The sequence below is a fragment of the Muscardinus avellanarius genome, assembly GCF_963383645.1.
Source record: "Muscardinus avellanarius genome assembly, chromosome: 9".
Lineage (NCBI taxonomy): Eukaryota > Metazoa > Chordata > Mammalia > Rodentia > Gliridae > Muscardinus > Muscardinus avellanarius.
Window position 1 is genome coordinate 4317158 of NC_137795.1, and position 18638 is coordinate 4335795.

An 18638-nucleotide genomic window follows, 5' to 3' on the forward strand; every position below is an offset into this window, starting at 1 on the left:
TTTATTTGGAAACAGGGTCTCCTAAGCCAGCGCGCGCGGCTGGCTTTGAACCTGCGCGATCCTCCTGTCTCTGCCTCCCAAGCGTGGGGATTACAAGCGTGCGCCACCACGCCCGGCTTTTAGCACAATTTTGACTTTGTACTTTTATTATTTGTAATAAAATAAAAACCTCAATATAATTCATCTATTTTTGTAAAGCTTATACTAAAATGTAAACTAGAAAAACAATATTCCTTTAGGTATGTATTCAAATGTGAAGCCAACATCCTGGTTTTCATCATGGAAACAGAAGTATTTACTTCCAGGATTGATTGATTGATTTTTTTCCTGCATAGGCTCTCAAAATGTCTCCATTTCTATCTATCTTTCATTTCTAATATTTTCCTCTACAGAGTAAATGGCCAAGTAAATGCTTAGTCCCTTAAATCTGAGTTTTTCAACCATGACACAATTGACATTTTGGACCAAAGGATTTTTTTTGTTGTGGGAGAGTGTCCTGTGCATTACAGGACATTTATGAGCATCCCTCACCTCTACTCACTTGTTGCCTGTAGCGCTCACACCAACCTTTCAATTGTGACAACCAAAAATGTCTCCATACATTGCAAAATGTCACCTGAGGAGTTAGGGTGGGAAATATCCCCAGTCAAAAACCACTCCATTAGAGCATTAAAAGTCTCTCAATAAATGATAATGATGATAATGATGATGATGATGATAAATCTTTTATTTTCTGGGTATCTGAGTATCTTTTGATACTCAAAAAGGACCCCCATTACACATTAGCCTCTGTTGTTTTCTTCTACTGAAACTTTGAATAATACAACTAGAATTGGTCTCGATGCCTAAAGAAATTTCTCTCTTACTATGGCAGTGTATATTCATGAATAATGTAATATTCCAAATGGTCAGCATAGTGGCACACACTTGTAATTCCAGTATTTGGGAGGCTGAGACAGGAAGATTGCAAGTTCAAAACCACCTCAGCAACTGAGCAAGGCTCTCAGCAACCTACTGAGACTAAGTTTCCAAATAAAAAAATAAAATAGGGCTGAGAGTATAACTTGAAGGTAGAATGCCTCTGAGTTCAATCCTTAGTACCACAAAAAAGCAGTAGGCTAGAATTTTGAGAAAAACGATGCAGTAAATTATTTCATCTTTCAAATAATCACTTTTTTGTTTATATTGTACTTATGTAGGCTTCTATATGTTGAAGGGCCATATACATTCTTTGTCTTTCAAATCATGATTTTCTAATGTTAGCAGCAGTAATAATAGATTCAGATATTTTATTTTATTTTACTTTACAGGTCTGGGGATGGAACCTAGAGGCATTTGAACTCCGAGCTTTACCTCCTGCCCTATTTTTTAAAATCTTTTTATTTTGAAACTGGTTCTCACTAAGTTGCGGAGGGCCTCACTAAGTAGCTGAGGCTGTCCGTGAACCGCGATCCTCTGGTCTCAGCCTCCCGAATGCTGGGATTACAAGCGTGCGCCACCACGCCCGGCTAGATTTAGATATTTTAAAGTTGGAAACATTTTAGCCTGGAGTGGAGTGTTGGAGAATTTGATATCTCCCAAGTTTGAATTAGAATCTGGACTTAACCACCAATTAGGAGTGATGGCGACGGTGATGGCGGTGCTAGACCAACTCGTACAGCCTAAACTCCCTGAGGTCTAGTTTCTTTACCTACAAAAGAGGGAGGTCTTGGCACATGTTAGACATCAATAATTACATATAGCATGCATAAAAACTACAGCTTAAATGGCATAATGTAAATGCAATGGTTAACACAAGTATTTGAGAGTTTAAAAAATTTGGAGGTAACCCAGCAGATAATGAACCGCAGGCATTCAGTAAACCATAGTTTCTCTTCACCTCTTTGAATGGCTGCAATCCGACATTATCTGTGCTCTCCTTTAACTCTCCGCACATGGAGTTTCATGGATAATAGTCTTAGTTTTGAAATCAGTGCTCAGCTTTAAAGGCCAAGATAATCTCTCACCTTCAGAACTGCTAAGGAGAGGGCACCGGTAGGACTTATTAAATACTTGTTGATTAATCAAGGGCTAAAAAGAGATCACTTGGTTCTCAATAATCCCAAAGTCTGCTTTTAAACAAGCTTATCTTGTTTAAATGAAGATGCTGGATGTTTTATACTTTCAAATAGAAGGACTTTGGTCTACCAAAAGTCCTTTTATTTGACACGAGAAGCTCTAAATTTGAGACCTGAGCAAAAATAAAATAGTAATAAAAGGAATGATAAGAGTAACCCCCAGTCAGTTCATATTATCTAGAGCATTCCTTGTGCCAGACACGGTGCTGAGCGTCTGAGTACATTAGATGTTTTCCAGTCTTACGGTATTTAATCCTAAAACTCCCTGGTACATAGCGTGAATCCTTTCCCTATTTTATAGGACGACCTCAGAGAAATTAAATGGCCCAGGCAAGATTACGCAGTGACGTGAATTGAAGGCCCAGAACTTCTCAGCTAGACTGAACTGGAGCTGAGACAAATGTGTGCTTGCGTCTACTTTCAAACGAGGAAACTGGCTGTTTTATACTTTACTTTTCCCTTCCATAAAATAAAGACTGATAGTAAAATTTGCCTTTCTTACTTCAAATGGTGATCAATAAGAAGCGTCAATCAAGAGGAGATGTGGGACACTGTCCCATAAAGAGTGAAGGACTCTAACAAGGTTTCTCATGATTTAACCAGCAGGGTGTCCCGGAGCTCTCAGGCTAGAGCGGAAGGCCGGACCCTGCCGTGAGGATGGGTGTGGCCTGGGCACTGGCTCCCATCTCTGCGGAGGGAGCACTTACTGAGCACAGCTCCCTCGCGGTGGCATCCTGCAGGACTTCCAGCGTCTTCATGAACTGGGCTTCTGGGTGTTCTGTACGTGAACATAGATGGTGCCCGCAGACTGAGGCTGCGGGGCTGGGACTTTGCCTCTCCACGTGGCAGTGGACGTGGTGATCACAGCAGACGCAGCAGTGGGCAGGTGTGGGGTGGCAGGGGCCCGTTGGATAGACACCGGGGACACCTGTGTCCAGAGAGGTGGATTTGGTGAGGGGCTGGGCCCTGTGAACGAAGGCTTTGCTACTTGGGGCCGAACAACAGTGCCAGGGCTTGGAATCCCAGTGATAAACCTGAACAGAGGCGCCGTGGGCCTCTCCCATGTCTGTCCCCAGTGGCGGTCTTGTTGCCGTCATAGGGTCACACAGAGTACATTCTCGATCAGTCCCAGAGGCCTCAGCACTCTGCAGAGCTGACACCAGCCTGGAGGACATCTGCGTCGTCACAGACCTAGAGTGCCGGGCCTTCCCATCAGCGACCTCACCGGGCCACCTGCCAACGTGCGGGATGGGCTGGCCAGGTGTCTGGATGAGGTCACCTGTGTGGAGTGTGACTCCTCCGTGCTTGGAGACATGGTGTGGTGGTCTCTCTCGCGCCTGTAAGCTGTCGCTGGTTTTAGGACAGAGAGCGCTGCTCTTCTCTGACTGTGGGGCCTCAGAGTCACCATGAGGGCGCTTGCTCGGAGCCTGATCAACCCTGGGCGGCCTCTGAGACTCACAGAGGAGCCTTGGCACAAGTACTTGCCCTGCTCCCTCAGGCCTCAGGGGCCTGTCCTCTTCTGTGACGTGGGTCACCATGAACTCCAGGGAGCTGCCAGATGTCAAAGCGACCGTGGCTCCATCATTCTCTTGTTGAGCAAGGGTTGCCGGCAGGGGCTGCCACACATGGCCATCATCCCTTGGAGTTCTTTCTCCAGCGCTGGGTTCAGCCAGGGCCATACCTGGGGTCAGCAGCGCTGGCCCCTCTGTGGCCTCAAGCTGAGGCCCTCCCTGGGCCACCAAGGCTGAAGCGCCTCCTTCCAGGACACTGCAGTCTTGGCTTGAAAAAGACGAGCTGGATGCGCTCTTGGGGTCAGACCTCTCCACCTCTTGCGGACAGTCCTGGGCTGATGCTGAGCTGTGGCTCTGATCCGTCGGCTTCCCACCTCCATCCTCACCGGGACTCTGGATGCTCAGCGTCTGTGGGAGAAACCCCGGGGCCCGGGGCAATGAGTCAGGAAGCAGGGAAGTGACAGTGGTCCAGTCTCATCACTGCGGGCTAGGAGGTAAGGCTATGAGCGCCATGTCTACACCAGGGACATTCTCTATGAGGCACAGCTTTCTTGTTCAGAAAAGTGAAAAGAAAATGAAAAAGAGCCCTGTGTGGCGGTGCACACCTGAAATCCCAGTACTTGGGAGGCTGAGACCGGAGGGTTTCAGGCTGGAAGCCCATCTCAGCCATTTAGTGAAAACCTGTTTAAACTAAACAAGATAAAAGGCTGTGGTGTAGCTCGAAGGCAGGACGCCCTTGGCTACTGAGACTCCGTTGCCCCTCTTTGCCCCTAGGCTGCACGTGGCTCCTGCCTTCAAACCTTGCTGAATGTGGCAGGCACTTGAGGCTTAGCCTTCCTTCTGTTGCCCTGGTCAGGATAGGCCGGGTGGCGCTGCTGATCCAGCCTGTCCTACCTGGAGGGCCAGGGGTTCCGGTGGCTCCTCCAGAAACCCGCTGCTGTCAGACTGACAGCTGTTTGTTCTGTCCACCCTGGTGCCTGTGGAAAGAAAGAGGCCTTGAGGTTAGTGAATCACAACCCGCTGCCAACAGGAACTGGGGCCAAGCCTCAGTGCGCCTCCTGGCAGGGCTCCTTGCGAAGTGCCACGTGGGGAGGACACAGGAGTCACAAGGACTTTTTTTCTGTTTCTTGGTTGCCGGCAATTGTGCGAGAGGTCGTGCAACACTACGTCTCTGGTTTCCTGATACATGGGGTAAAAAGCTACAAGGAGAGGATCTGCGTTTCCTTAAAACACTAAACAGTGTGGTTGGGAGACGAGGGGAAAAGCATAAGCCTGAAATGCCACACGAACAAAACAATGAAAGACCAGAGCTGATGCGCATGGACACGTGTATATCCTTCCCCTCTCACTAAAGTTTAATAAGAATCGGGTCCTAATTTTAGCTGGACTCTAGTTAGGTGACGAGTCCATGCTCATGTTGAGACTATGGCTTTTGTCACCACAGGTGGCAGGAACGGCAAAGACAGCACCGCCGAGTCTGTGCACACAATGAGGGGTAGCACAAGTGCTTGAAATTCTAAATCCACCTGGAGCTTTATTTCCTAAATACTGTGTTATATTATTGCAGGGCAGGGGAAATAGGTGGCTACTAGACGGTCACTCTGCTAAAGATTAAATTATGGGATATTTTCCTCTCTTCTCTAATGAGGAATACTTCTAGTGATACCACACTATCAGCTAAAATAAGAAATCGTTTGGTGGGAAAAAGTTGGAGAGGCTACTTCATAAGGAGCCGCCTGAGAAAATTCAGAAGCAAAGAGAGGATTTCTGTTTGACCTGGGAGGAAAGACTGGGCATGGGTCTGGGAAATGAGTTAAAAGGAAAAGGATGGTTTAGGGTGGATGTAATGATTGGGTATCTGGTATCTAAGTGAGAAATAGGGGCTTTGGTTTTATTCAGAAATTAACTGCTAGAGAAAAGTTAAAGGGGAGGGGGTGTTCAGCCACTGCTTAGGTGTTCTAAATCCAGGTTGACAGATGGCTCCATCATCAGTAGCTCCAAATTTTCTACCAGTACGGGCCAGTGGACACAGTCCCCAACATGGCCCACTCAGCCTGAATTACAGCTGAATCACCTCAAGACCAAAGTGGAGAAAAACAGGCTTACCTTTCTAGAACTAGGAAATATAAACCTTGTAGTATTTAATTAAGCCTCAAAACAAAACAAAACAAACAAAAAAACTAACCAGGCATGTTAGTGCATGCCGGTAGTCCCAGTACTTGGGAGACGGACACAGGAGGATTACAGGTTTAAGACCAACCTCAGCATCTTAGGAGACACTCAACAACCTAGCACGACCTTGTTTCAAAACAACAAATTTTTTTTAAAAAGGGCTGAGGGTATATAGCTCAGAGGTAGAATGCCTCTGGGTTCAATCTCCAGTGCCATAACAATAAATAAATATAAGCAAAAAATCAGGGGACCTCAGTTCTTAGTAGGTAAATCCAGGAGAGACTGAGGAAATTTTAGCAAAGTTTTGAAATAATAAATGCCTTTGATCTAGCCATTACTTCTTTTTGCATAGGTCAGGATAAAATATGGAAACTATTTACCAACAATAGACCTAATGTGCTTATAGCCTGCTGGAGTAACAGGGTCTAAATTACTCCTCCCACCTGAAACAACCGATTTAAAAAAAAAAGTTTCCAAGACATTGAGCAATAGGCAACTCCTCAAAATAGCAAGCTCTGAGGCGGATATGACTCCTGAGCTTACAGATCAGGTAGGGGAAGAGGGAGCCCAGGCAGAGCCTGACTGCTTTTATATATTTATCCATTTATTTAATTTTGGTGGTGATGCTTGAATCCAGGGGCATTCTACCTCTGAGCTATAATCCCCAAACCTTTTTTATTATTTAAAAAAAATTTTTAAATGGGCCGGGTGTGGTGGCGCACGCGTGTATTCCCAGCATTTCAGAAGCTGAAAACAGGAATATCACAGTTTGTGGCCAGCCTCGGCTACTTAGGCCCTTTGCAACTCAGTGAGACCCCGTTTAAAAATAAAGAGTAAAAAATAGGGCTGGGGGAGTCACTCGGAGGTAGAATGCCCCTGGGTTTCATTAAAACAGGATCTTACTAAGTTCTGAGGCTGGTCTCAAACCTGTTACCTCTCTGTCTCAGCCTCCCAAATACTGAGAGTATAGAGAGGTACCACTATGTTGGGCATACTTTTAAAATTAAAGTAAAAGGGACAAGAATCTGGCAAGATTGAGGCAGGTAGAGTTCTCAGGGCAGAAAGGAGGGAGGGCAGGGCCACTTGGAAAGAGTTCTCAGGTCTCTCTTCAGTCGCCAGCTGAGTACTGATGTGTTCCCACACTGGGAACACACTCAAGCCTGGGAAAGAGCCACCTTGCTCAGCACCCACACAGAGCCAGGACCAGGACGTGCTCCCGCCCCACTGACAGCCCTCAGAGTCCATGAGGCGTGGGGTGGGGGCAGAGTACTCGGAGGATCTTGACTCAGAGGTAAGGAACAACAAACCTTAGAATGAACGCTGTTCTGGGCACTCCTAACCTGCCTTAAAGCAACCAGCACAATTCACAAGAGCCAAATTATGAAAGCAATGTAGGTATCCATCGATCGACGAATGGATTACAAAAGTATGGGATATCCACACAGTGGAATTCTACTCAACGACCAAGAAGAACAAAATTACATCATTTGCAGGAAAACAGAGGGACCTGAGAACATTATGCTAAATAAGATTAGCCAGTCACAGAACGTGAAGGGGCATGTGGTGCTTTGTCCCTCATATGCAGAAGCTAGGGAGTAATTGGGATACCAGAGAGACTTTAGATCATGAGGGAGAAAGCCCAGTAGAAAGAGGGAGGCATTCTAGGGGAAGGAATAGGGGGAGAGAGAATTAATGAACACCTCCCCTGACATTGTGAACCTATGTGAGGCCATCAGGGCAATCTCAATATCCTGTATGGGGAAGTGGGGGCGTGAGGAGGGAGCCGGGGGAGAGCCACCAAGTGCCGTGGGCGGGTAAGTCACTCCCACTGCGAACTGCATTATGGTGTGAGATCAGAGTGCACCAGTAAAAGTATATACAATAAATCAAGACCTGAAAGGATCAAACTGTCCAAATAGCTCAATCGTGTCCCATACCTATATTCAATAACATTTATAGGAATATTTAGCATCAATGAGTTAAGATCTTCACTGTCACCTAATAAAAGATACCAGACATGTAAAGAGGTGGGAACATGTGACTCATACTAGGGAGAAAAATCAATCAATGGAAAGTAGTCTGGAAGTGACACAGATGTCAGAATATGAGACAAGGACCTTAACACACTTACGATGACTATATTCCATATGTTCAGGAAGCTAGAGGAAAGATGAAATATGTTGACTGGAGATTTTTCAGGATATGACTTTAAAAAAGACTCAAACTGAACTTCTATAAAGGAGAACTACAGTGTCTCTGGTAAAATTTATACCAGAGAAGATTCACGGAAAATTAAAAATCTACACAAGAAAAAGATCGATACAATAAAGACATGCCTATAGAAAAAATTCTAGATAGAGATGAAGAAAAAAAGAATTTAAAAGCCTTTCAGGGAGCTGTGCAAAAACTCCAAAAAGTTTGATACATAGACTCTATGAAAGGAATGGCATTTGAAAGATGTTTCAGGAGAAAAACAGAAAAAAAAAATTGGTTTCAAGAAGTCCAACAAACCCCAAGCCTGAGAATCACGAAGAAAACTGTACCAGGGTACATCAAAATCAAATCAGCCCACAGAATCATAAAGAGAAAAACCTTGAAATTGGGCACATTCCATACAAACTTAACAAGGATAAAGATGGCAACAAAGTTTTCATATGAATAACCCAAGAGAGAAAATAGTTGAGTACCACCATCTTTTGAGGACTAGAAGAAGACATGTGCGCAAGCATCTTCTTATTATCTGGCAACCTTTTAAAATACAATTGATTATTCAAACAAAATTATAGCAATGTACTATGCGATTTATAACAAAGATGTAAAGGGGACTACAAAAACAAACTTTTGTTATAAAATTGATCTCTTTGTATGAACAGAGCTACCTAAGAAATATTCCTTTAAGGAGGATACATAATTTGCATAGAACCTTGAAGCTGTGTAATAGTATATGTATCGTCAGAGGAAAGAGTGAATATTGGTTGTATGTTTATTGCAGGAAATTTAATGTGTAATATTTAATTTATGTAATGTTTCAGATTTTACTGCTTTCTTTAAAATTAACTCAACCAGTATCAGAATGCTTCAAACCCTTTCAGAGTAGCAAGTAAAAAAAAAAAAAGGGAATGATAATTAGTTACTTTTCAAAAGCTCAATGCAGATTTTCAAATACACTTTTCCGCATTAGGCAAAGGCCCTGGCCACTATGGTTGGAGCTGTTCCGTAGATCGAGTATGGAGGGGCACCTTATCTTAAATGTTTTCTACACAATCCTCCTGTTGCAAGCTTCCCCTCTAAGTGGCATGGCAGCCTGTTTCTACTCAGCTCCTCTGAGTAGACAGAGAATTCAGGCAGGAGAGAATAAGACAGGACTAATTTCGACTTCCCATCCCCGTACGACAGCATCAGAGGACCCAAAGATGCTAAGTGGGATGGCTAGAGTCTTGGTGGAGGATGGGCCTGACCTACTTTGTATTTTTGTTATGTATGTATGTATGTATGTATGTATGTATGTATGTATGTATTTATTTGCAGTACTGGGGATGGAACCCAGGGACATTCTACCTTCGAGCTACACCCCCATCCTTATTTTTTATTCTTAATTTGAAGCAGGGTCTCACTGAGTTGCAAAGGGCCTCACTAAGTAGCTGAGGCTGGCTGCAAGCTGCAATCCTCCTGTCTCAGCCTCCCGAATGCTGGGATTACAGATGTGTGCCACCACGCCCAGCTGCCTAACCTACTTTGGAACCTTTTGCTTTTTCTATATGTTTTTGTGCATGACTTTCACAACAGACTGTGAGAAACACCTAGCCCATCATTATTATTTCAATTTTCTGAATAATTATTATTCTAGAATACAAACTTCAGATATGATAGCTGCTATTTCCCTTTTTACAATGCTTGGGTGACACGACATATTAGAACAAAATGGCATTTTAGAGCCTGTTTGTCCATGTTCCATTTGGTCCACAAAAGTCAGAGACAAATGAAAATATACTTGTACTTGGTATCAGTAGGTGATTGGTCCCAGGATACCCCGCCCTCCCCCCAAGATACCCAAACCCTCAATTACTCAAGTCCCTTATATAAAATGGCATAGCATTTTAAATCGTCCTAGATGTAAATTCTGTGCAAATACTTTTTATATTGTATTGTTTAGGGAATCGAGACAAGAAAAAGGTCTGCGCATGGTCAGTACAGAAGGAACATCTTTTGAACTACTTTCTATCTGTGATTGAGAAGCTGTTATGGTTATATACACGATGTTCCCTGAAGTGCTCGTGCACAAAGCTTCAGGGTTGATGTCATGCCAGAGGGTGTAATCTTGTCAGTGTGTAAACCCAATGTGCTGGGTTTGCTGGCTGTAACCAGGGAGCTGGGGTGTGCCAGAAGAAGGTGTGGCCCTGGGGTGTGGTTTAAGGACTGCTCCTTCTTCTTGAATCCCCTTGCTGTTTCACTGTCTTGCTCCCAGCCTCCAAGATGTGAGAGCAAAGCCCTTACTTTCTGGTCTCTCTACTCCCCACTGCCACTCTCTGAGCTCTGCAGACCCGGCCGCACAAGGACTGAGCCCAGAATCTCCATAAAGCTGTGCCCAATCAATCTCCCTTCCTCGAAGTTGTGTGGTCATCGTTAACTTGTTAAATATTATAATTCAGTCACCATTAATATATTAATATATATATGTATATATATTTATATATATATATTATATAGAAGTCGTGTGGTCATCGTTAACTTGTTAACTATTATAATTCAGTCACCATTAATATAATTATTAAATGTTTTTGATCACCATAAGCAATATTAATATTCAGAGCTCAGCATGGTGGCACACACCTGTAATCTCAGTACTTAGGAGGCTAAGACAGAGGATCATAGATTTGAGGTCAGCCTCAGAAACTTAGCAAGGCTCTCTGCAGAAACTTAGCAAGGCTCTCTGTTTCAAAATAAAAAAACAAAATAGAGTTAGGGATAGGTAGAATGCCCTTGAGTTCTATCCCAGTACCACACACACACACAAAAAAAACATTAATATTCATTAGAAGTTAACTTTTCAGTATACAACTGTCTTCAGGCTTTAGATTTTACCCTCCTTTGTAGAAGGACCCTGCCTGGAAGGCGGCCAGCCCTTCGGGCACTTTGTGTGAACAGTCACTAGATGGCAGCATTACACCAACCAAGAACTGCAGAGACACGATGACCTCGTAATGGCTGGAGTTGAGAAAAATCAACCAGAAGGGCCACTTTCCTGGACGGCATTGATAACAGAAGCTTCTGAATCCTAAGTGGCAAGTTTAACATTTAAAATAGTCTGAGTTCATAGAGGCTCAGGGTGGAGCAAGGGAGTCGACCTATGGAATTGAAATATAAGTGTTAGGAGAAAGAAACAGAAAAAATGCTGGTGGGTATGTGAAGTCATTAGGTTCAAAGTGGTAAAAAGAGAAAGAAAAGTTCCAACCTCACGCTGCTCACTTAACTGTCTTCATCAGGCAGTTTTATTTTTTACCCAGTTCATTGCCAAATTCCTATCCCTTCCTTCCTCCCATGACAGAAAATTGTGGGATGGCCCAGTGGTGAGGCCGAGTCACAGAGCAGCTTTACCTCAGAACTGGAGAGGACACTGCATCCTGGACACATGGAGACGCCCTTCGGAGCCGGGCAGGTGGCCCAGTTCTGTGGAGCAGCGAGATGAGGATAACGAGGAGCAGTGTGGGTCCTTTGGGCTACAGGACTTGTCCCCTAAAGGCATTTCTAAGAATAATTTTAAATGTTTTGTAGAACAACAAAACCTATGGGCCACAGCCTGCAGGTACCCAGGTAAAAAGTCAAAATGATGTCACCTGCCATGCAATGCAGGAATCCCTTCTAGAATATTCATTAGAGATGTCATCTAACCAGTGTTTACAGATTCTGGTGATAGGGGATGACTCCACGTGCTCAGAGCACAGGCACGCTTTTAGAGAGTACATATTTAGAGTAAGCCACATCTACAGCGTTTTTCATTTCTTGGTGATAGTCCTGTTCCTTGGGAACATGCCTTGCCCCTTTTCTGAAAACAGTCCTCTTAGGATCTTCAGAGAGAGAGAGAAAGCTTTCTCCTCAACTTCAACCTCCCCAGATCCTTTAATGCAGTCCACACAGGGCAGGCTTCCAGGCCGTCTTCCCCCTTGTACCTTGGAATAGCGCTTTTACTTAATAACGTTGGCTGTAAACCCTGGCACCAGCATCTCATTTTAGGAGCTGCGGTACAGCCTGGCCAGGATAGAAGACGGGGGCCTCGTTCCCGATCCACATCCGAGTATTTCAGCTCTTCCATGGCCTGTGTTAATTTCCCAGCCGTGGGTCACACAAAATCAGTCTCCGTCTTGAAATTGAGGAAACCTAAATGTATCTTTGTAGAACTGGTCTAGTTCATGTGTCAAGGATAATTTTGATCTTCATTCTGATGTCTACTGGTCTCACTTATGCCTTTGCAAAACGTTCTTGCTGCAGGCCCAGGCACTGTTCACACACACTGGGGGAGCCTTTGTGCAAATGTATATCAGTCCCCAGGGGTCCTGTGCCATCCTAAGCTGCTCCACAGACAGCAAAGACACAGATCTCTGGACCCTTTGTTGGTCTTGACTGATCCTGGAACTGAAGAAAGCTGGAAGTGTTAGTAGTTATGGAAAATATTCCTGGGACAACTTAATGCATCTGTGCCAGAAGTCTTGGGCACAGGAGTTTCTTCCCTACAAAAACTTCTAGATAGCATGTTGATAACTTCCATTTCGCACCTGCTGATGTTTTTATTCCAAACTCTTCAGCCTGGGGATTCTTCCCTTCTTTTCTTTTCTTTTTTCTTTTACTTATTGCTTCAGGTTTAGTTGCTTCTTCTTTGTTTTTTGGTTAGGATAATCTTCCTTCAACATTTAAAAAAAATCTCTCTCTAGAATTAATTTCTCTTTGGCACAATACCATTCATTGTTGTACTATATGACAGAAGTAATACAGTGGTGAAGAATCTCTGGGAAATGAAAAATAATTGAACCATGCAGAAAAACAATTAAAATGCTTCTATATATCAAAATATAGTTGTGCCGGGCGTGGTGGCGCACGCTTGTAATCCCCGCGCTTGGGAGGCGGAGACAGGAGGATCACGCAGGTTCGAAGCCAGCCTTGCTGGCTTAAGAGACCCTGTTTCCAAATAAAAATATAAAATAGGTCTGGGAGTGTATCTTGGAGGTAGAAGGGCTTCCAGGAACCCCAGTACCACCAAAAAAAAAAAAATAGTGAGTTTTCTTTAAGCGTATGTATATGTGTTTTAAAAATAGTAATCATAACACACACACTTTATATCCTCCTTTCACATTACATATTGTGAATTTTTCTTACCAAAATGCTTATTTCGTAATCTACGTGTACATTTGCATGTGTGTGATTGTGAACACAGGCATTTTCTTTTACAAATGATTGTGTTACTTTTGTAAAAATTATCTGAATAGGTTTTTAAAATAAGTTATCCAGAAATCCTGACAAAGATGTAACCCTAAAAGATAACATTATTTGGCAATTTTCAATTTATTCATTATTTACCAACAGTAGCTGGGACCATAGGGAGACATCAGCTCTTAATTTCTTCAACAGTTATTGAAATTTCAGGATATTTTCTTCTTGAGTTAGTGGTATTTTCTTTACTTGTTTTTTTAAAATTTATTTTTATTTGTGCATTGTAATCATATATCACATTGGAATACAAGACTTGAGAGGATATACAAGCACACATCATCCAATTAGCCCTCATCCAGCCCCCATCCCATTTCCTCCCCCTCCCTCAATCCCATGCTTGTTTGGTGATTAACTTTGATACATTTGTTTATGTACCTCCTGCATTTAAAAAAGGGTCCATCCTCCCCTATTCCATACCCTCTGATTGGTCACCTTAATTGCTTCACTATAGGGCCCTTTCTATAGCTCGACCACTTCCTGTTGCCCATTTCTAGTTATTGCTGATTAGGGGAAGCATCTGGTTTTTATATTCTGCGATATTTCTCTGTGCATGCCACGTTGCAAGTACCGATCCCACTCTTGACGGCCCCAGTAGTGGCCTGGCTACCTGGTGGACTGATCCAGACCTCACTGGCTCAAGCAGCGGCCTTGCCTCATGGGAGGCCCCGATTCTGGCCTCGCTGGCCCCCACACCGGCCTAAACCCTCAGCTGGCTCCAATCTTGGCCTTGGCGGCCCCAGCACCAGCCTAGCCTCAAGGCAGGTTCCATCCCAGCTTCGCTGACCCTGGCACCGGCCTAACCCCTCAACAGACTCCTCTCCTGGCCTCGGAGGCCCCAGCACGGGCCTTGCCTCATGGCAGGCTTCAATCCAGGCCTCGCCGGCCCCAGCACTGACCTAACCCCTCGGCAGGCTCCAATCCCGGCCTCAGAGGCTCCAGGACTGGCCTTGCCTCACGGCAGGCTCTGATCCTGGCCTCGCTAGCCCCAGCACTGGCCTAACCCCTCAGCAGGCTCCAAACCTGGCCTCGGAGGCCTCAGTAGCGGCCTTGCCTCACTCTTTACTTTTTTAAAAACTTATTTTCTAATGTTATCAATAAAGTAATCAGCATATATTTTACAAAAATAGAGAAGACTACATCAGCTTCTCATCTTGGTTTTGGCCTTATTTTTATAAATTTTTATATGTACTTTAAAAATTCTACACTCTAATGTAGTAATGCTATAATTTTTTTCATTGGTATTCTTTTTGATATTTTTTCCATTCATTTTGATATTTATCTTTATTTTAAATATGAAAGACTTCTCCTTTACTTCTTCCTCCTTCTTCTTTTTCATACTGGGGACTGACCCAGGGTTGGCATTCTACCTATGAGTTACACCCCAGTTTTGTTTTTTAAACAAAGTTTTGTTAAGTCACTGAGGGTCTTTATTAAGTTGTCGAGGCTGGCCTCCAACCAGTGAATTTCCTGTCTCCGCCTCCCAAAGTCTCGGGCATGCACTACCATGTTTGGTGTGAATAGAATTTCTAAATGGCTTTAGAGTGTTTTTCTTTGGTAGGTGCATTTATTCCATCTATAACAGTTTTCGTAAGATACGCGTTTGGTCTTATTATTTTATGTAATGTTATATTAATTAGTTCTATAACTGGGATTGATGTAGTAAAATGTGTGCGCGGAGGGCACGTTGTCTTTTTATTCTGAAAATGGGCATCGCTCAAAGTTCATGATCTTTCCTGCTGTGCTGGAATTTAGCCTCAAAATATTTATTCATACAAAATTACTAGTGACTAATATTAATCAGTGAGAACTCAGACACAAGTTCTAGTCTATTTGTTATTCTACTTGTGTATTAATAAAGACTCACCATTGTGGATCTTTAAGCAGACCTGATTTTACACTGCATCAAAAATAGCTATCTCAGAGACTTAAAAGAGGATTAAAGGAGATAATATAAAACACTTAGCTTACTGCCTGATGCTCAATATTGGGTAGTATTATTAATATAATTAGTTTTGTGTTTATTCTTTTGCCAAGTGAGCTATAATTTTTTAATTTTTTCCTTCTGGTGATTCAGAAGGCACATAGAATTTCTAAAAATTTAAGTAGTGGTAACATGAAAAATTAGAACATATTTCCAATTATAATTGTCATTTTCAAGAATTAAATAGTCTCTATTGACTCCCCAATAAGTATTTGTTGAGAGTTTTTTTCTTCTGTTGTAAGTGCCTATAATATGATCTGGAGTTTTGGATGCAGCAATCGTTATTTTTAAAAACTTTCTCCTCCTTAAGGAGTGCTCATGATAATTCACATTATTTACCTTGCCTGTCCTATTAAAAAGGATTTTCCTCGTTTGGTAGGATGCTGCGAATCTTGGATGCTTTTTTACAAACAAGAAGAATCCATGAATGTTCTATTTCCTTAGCCTTTGCTTATCTGAAGTGTTATTCCATATGACAGCTTGAGGGCAATGAACTCTCGAGTTGTAATATTTCCACTTTAGAATGGAACTGATGCACTTCTACTGTCTCCTGACAATGAACATGAGGATATTTGTTGAGGGATAAGTAGGCCGCCAAAAAAAAAAAAAAAAAAAAGCCTCCTTTGGTCTCTGAACTGATTGTATGTATGTATGTATGTATGTATGTATGTATTTATTTATTTTTGTGTGTGGTAGTGGCAATTGAACCCAGAAACATCTTCCTCCAAGCTACACCTCCGGTCTTTTTTATTTTTATTTTTTTGTTCTGAAACAAAGTCTCACTAGGTTGTTGAGAGTCTGACTACGTTGCTGAGGCTGTTCTTGAACCTGAGATCCTCCTGTCTCGACTGACTTCTTTGTACTGACATTACAAGCATGCTCCACCACATCCTGCTAATTTTTTCTTCCTTCCTTCCTTCCTTCCTTCCTTCCTTCCTTCCTTCCTTCCTTCCTAGCTCTCTCTCTCTCTCTCTCTCTCTCTCTCTCTCTCTCTCTCTTTCTCTTTTTGCAATACTAGGGATAGAACCCAGAAGCATTCTACCTCTGAGCTATAGCCCCAACCCTATTTTTTATTATTTATTTTGAAACAGCGTCTCACTGAGTTCAAAGGGCTTCAGTCACCACGCTCAGCTTTTATTTTATTTTTTTAACTTGGAAACGGGGTCTCAGTAAGTTGCTGAGGCTAGCCTCAAACTTGTGATCCTCCTGTCTCAGCCTCTCAAGTACTGGGAGTACAGGCCTATACCATCATGCCCGGCATGACCATTGTATTTTTAAATACATGATTCACACTGCTTCTTCTGGCATTGTTTTCAGACTTCTTAAAAAAAAAAAAAAAACAACTTTCATATCAACTCACTACTACAAAAATGTTGAACAGGACACGTTAGAAATATCTATTCAGGGACAGAGTGACCCGAGGGTATCTGACTCCCCTCTCTCTTCCACCGCAAGCTCTGCTGCTGCCCAGAGGGAGGAAAAGAGGCCAGGTTGCCTGAGCTTCCTGGCAGGGAATGAGAAGGGAATTATTGAAACGAGCCAGAATTTAACATAATTACATATTTCTAAACCAGGGCATTTCTATGAATCTATAAAGACTGTATTACTTAAACACACATATCTTCTTTGTCTACATGAATAATTATTTATTTGATAATCCTGAGAGAAAAATAAAGAGACAGATCCAAATCTGCACTCATTATCCTGGAAGAATGATTTAAACCTTTGAAAAGAGAGAAATAGAACCAGCTATGGTGGCACATACCTATAAACCCAGTACTTAGGAGGCTGAGACAGACCACAGAGTGGAGGCCAGCCTTCACAATTCAGCAGGACTTAGGCCCTGTTTCCAAAAGAAAAATAAATTAAAAAGGTCTGGAGGTGCAATTGAGAGGTAGGATGCCCCGGGTTCAATCCTCAGTACTAAAAAGAAATAAAATAAAATAAAATAAAGCAAATGGAGGACTAGAAATTTCCGGGGCTAAATGATGACCACCTGAGCCTGTAGGTAGATTTCATATTTTGTAATATTAATTTCTTTTGAGCTTTTCATTTCTATCCTGATGCAACTACCACAGCTTCAGTGATAATCACTCCAAGTGTTTGTTTCTCTTGTGAAACTGACTTTAGTGCTTGGGAGGTATATATTAATCTCTGCTGGAATTAACCAGTTGATTGGCAGGTGGTTTCATCAAGCGCTCTGACAGCAAGAGGAAGTGGTCCCTTTACATCGCAGACCAGTGCATCAAAATGATGATCCAAGAGGGAAAAGGACAAAGTAGCTACCGAGTTATCTCAGTGATGTTTTCATCCAAACTCGAGCTAAAGATTGGGCCTTGAAGGGCTCCTGGAGGACAGGTGGCTCAGGGGTTTGTGAGCAACAGAAGCTCCCCAGCAAGGCCGGCTCCGTGCCGGCTCTTCTGCATCACCCTCCCCGTCTCCGTCACCTTCCATTCCAGCCATGTTCAGCTCTGCCCCGCTCCATGCCTTCACTCCTGTCCAGTCAGTGGTAGGTGCCAGGAGGAGCAGCAGATTGCAAGGCAGAAAAGAGAGGATATTCAGGATACTTTTTGAAAATGGCTGCACCTTTATGCTAAGAGCTCCCAGTGAGTCTTTCTTATAAAACTCTAACTTTTACAGACTATAGTGACAGACTACTTCTGTTTTTGTTTTTTTTTCAGGATGAAGGGGATAATGACTGGCTTTCTCCTCTTGCTAGGCTTGGGGTGCTTCCCCATCTCGTATTGCTTCCATGGATCCCACCCACTTCAGTAAACAGTCTCTTCAAAACTCTCTTTAATGAAACCATTTTGAATATGATTTTCCCTGCCTGAAAGGTAGCTCTAGTACAATTAGCTGGAAAACTTACCCCGGAATTCACATCATGTTTTATCTTTCCCTTTTAATTCTTACTCATCTCCTTATTGATAAAAAGGAAGTTCAAGTTTTTAGGGACTTCAACTCACCCAAGTTTGGAAGAAAGATGGACAGAAGATTGGGACACCACTACCCATATCCTATCTGTCAAATTTAATCTTTTCACCTCTGTCTGGCTCACTTGCATTTTGATGATCCTCTAAAGAGTGTCTTCCACTTTACTTTTCCATTTTTTTGGCACCAACAACGTTAATTTTACTCTTCCAAGACATTTTACTCTGATAGGACACTGTTTTCCAGACACTGACTGAAGGACGAGGAGAGTTGGAGGATGCAGCCCAGTCTTCAAAGGGCTTGTCTAGTGGGCAAGCTACACATTAAGGATAAAGTTGATGGCAAAGAAAATTGCTAAGAACACCTCTTATTTTGATTTCATAGCAATGAAAAATATCACAGAACATCACACCAAACATATATCTTAAGAGACATATAATCCAC

General features: G+C 42.9%; 1 protein-coding gene across 1 annotated transcript in view; it reads right to left on the minus strand.

The window, feature by feature from the left end:
* Positions 1-18638, minus strand: part of ITPRID1 (ITPR interacting domain containing 1) — a gene marked incomplete at both ends in the record, with an annotated part of 90027 nt that overhangs the window by 8034 nt on the left and 63355 nt on the right. Inside the window, 2 exons of the mRNA XM_080701828.1 lie at positions 2825-4036; positions 4523-4605. Coding sequence (XP_080557954.1) covers positions 2825-4036; positions 4523-4605 — 1295 coding nt within the window. The remainder of the gene's footprint in view (positions 1-2824; positions 4037-4522; positions 4606-18638) is intronic.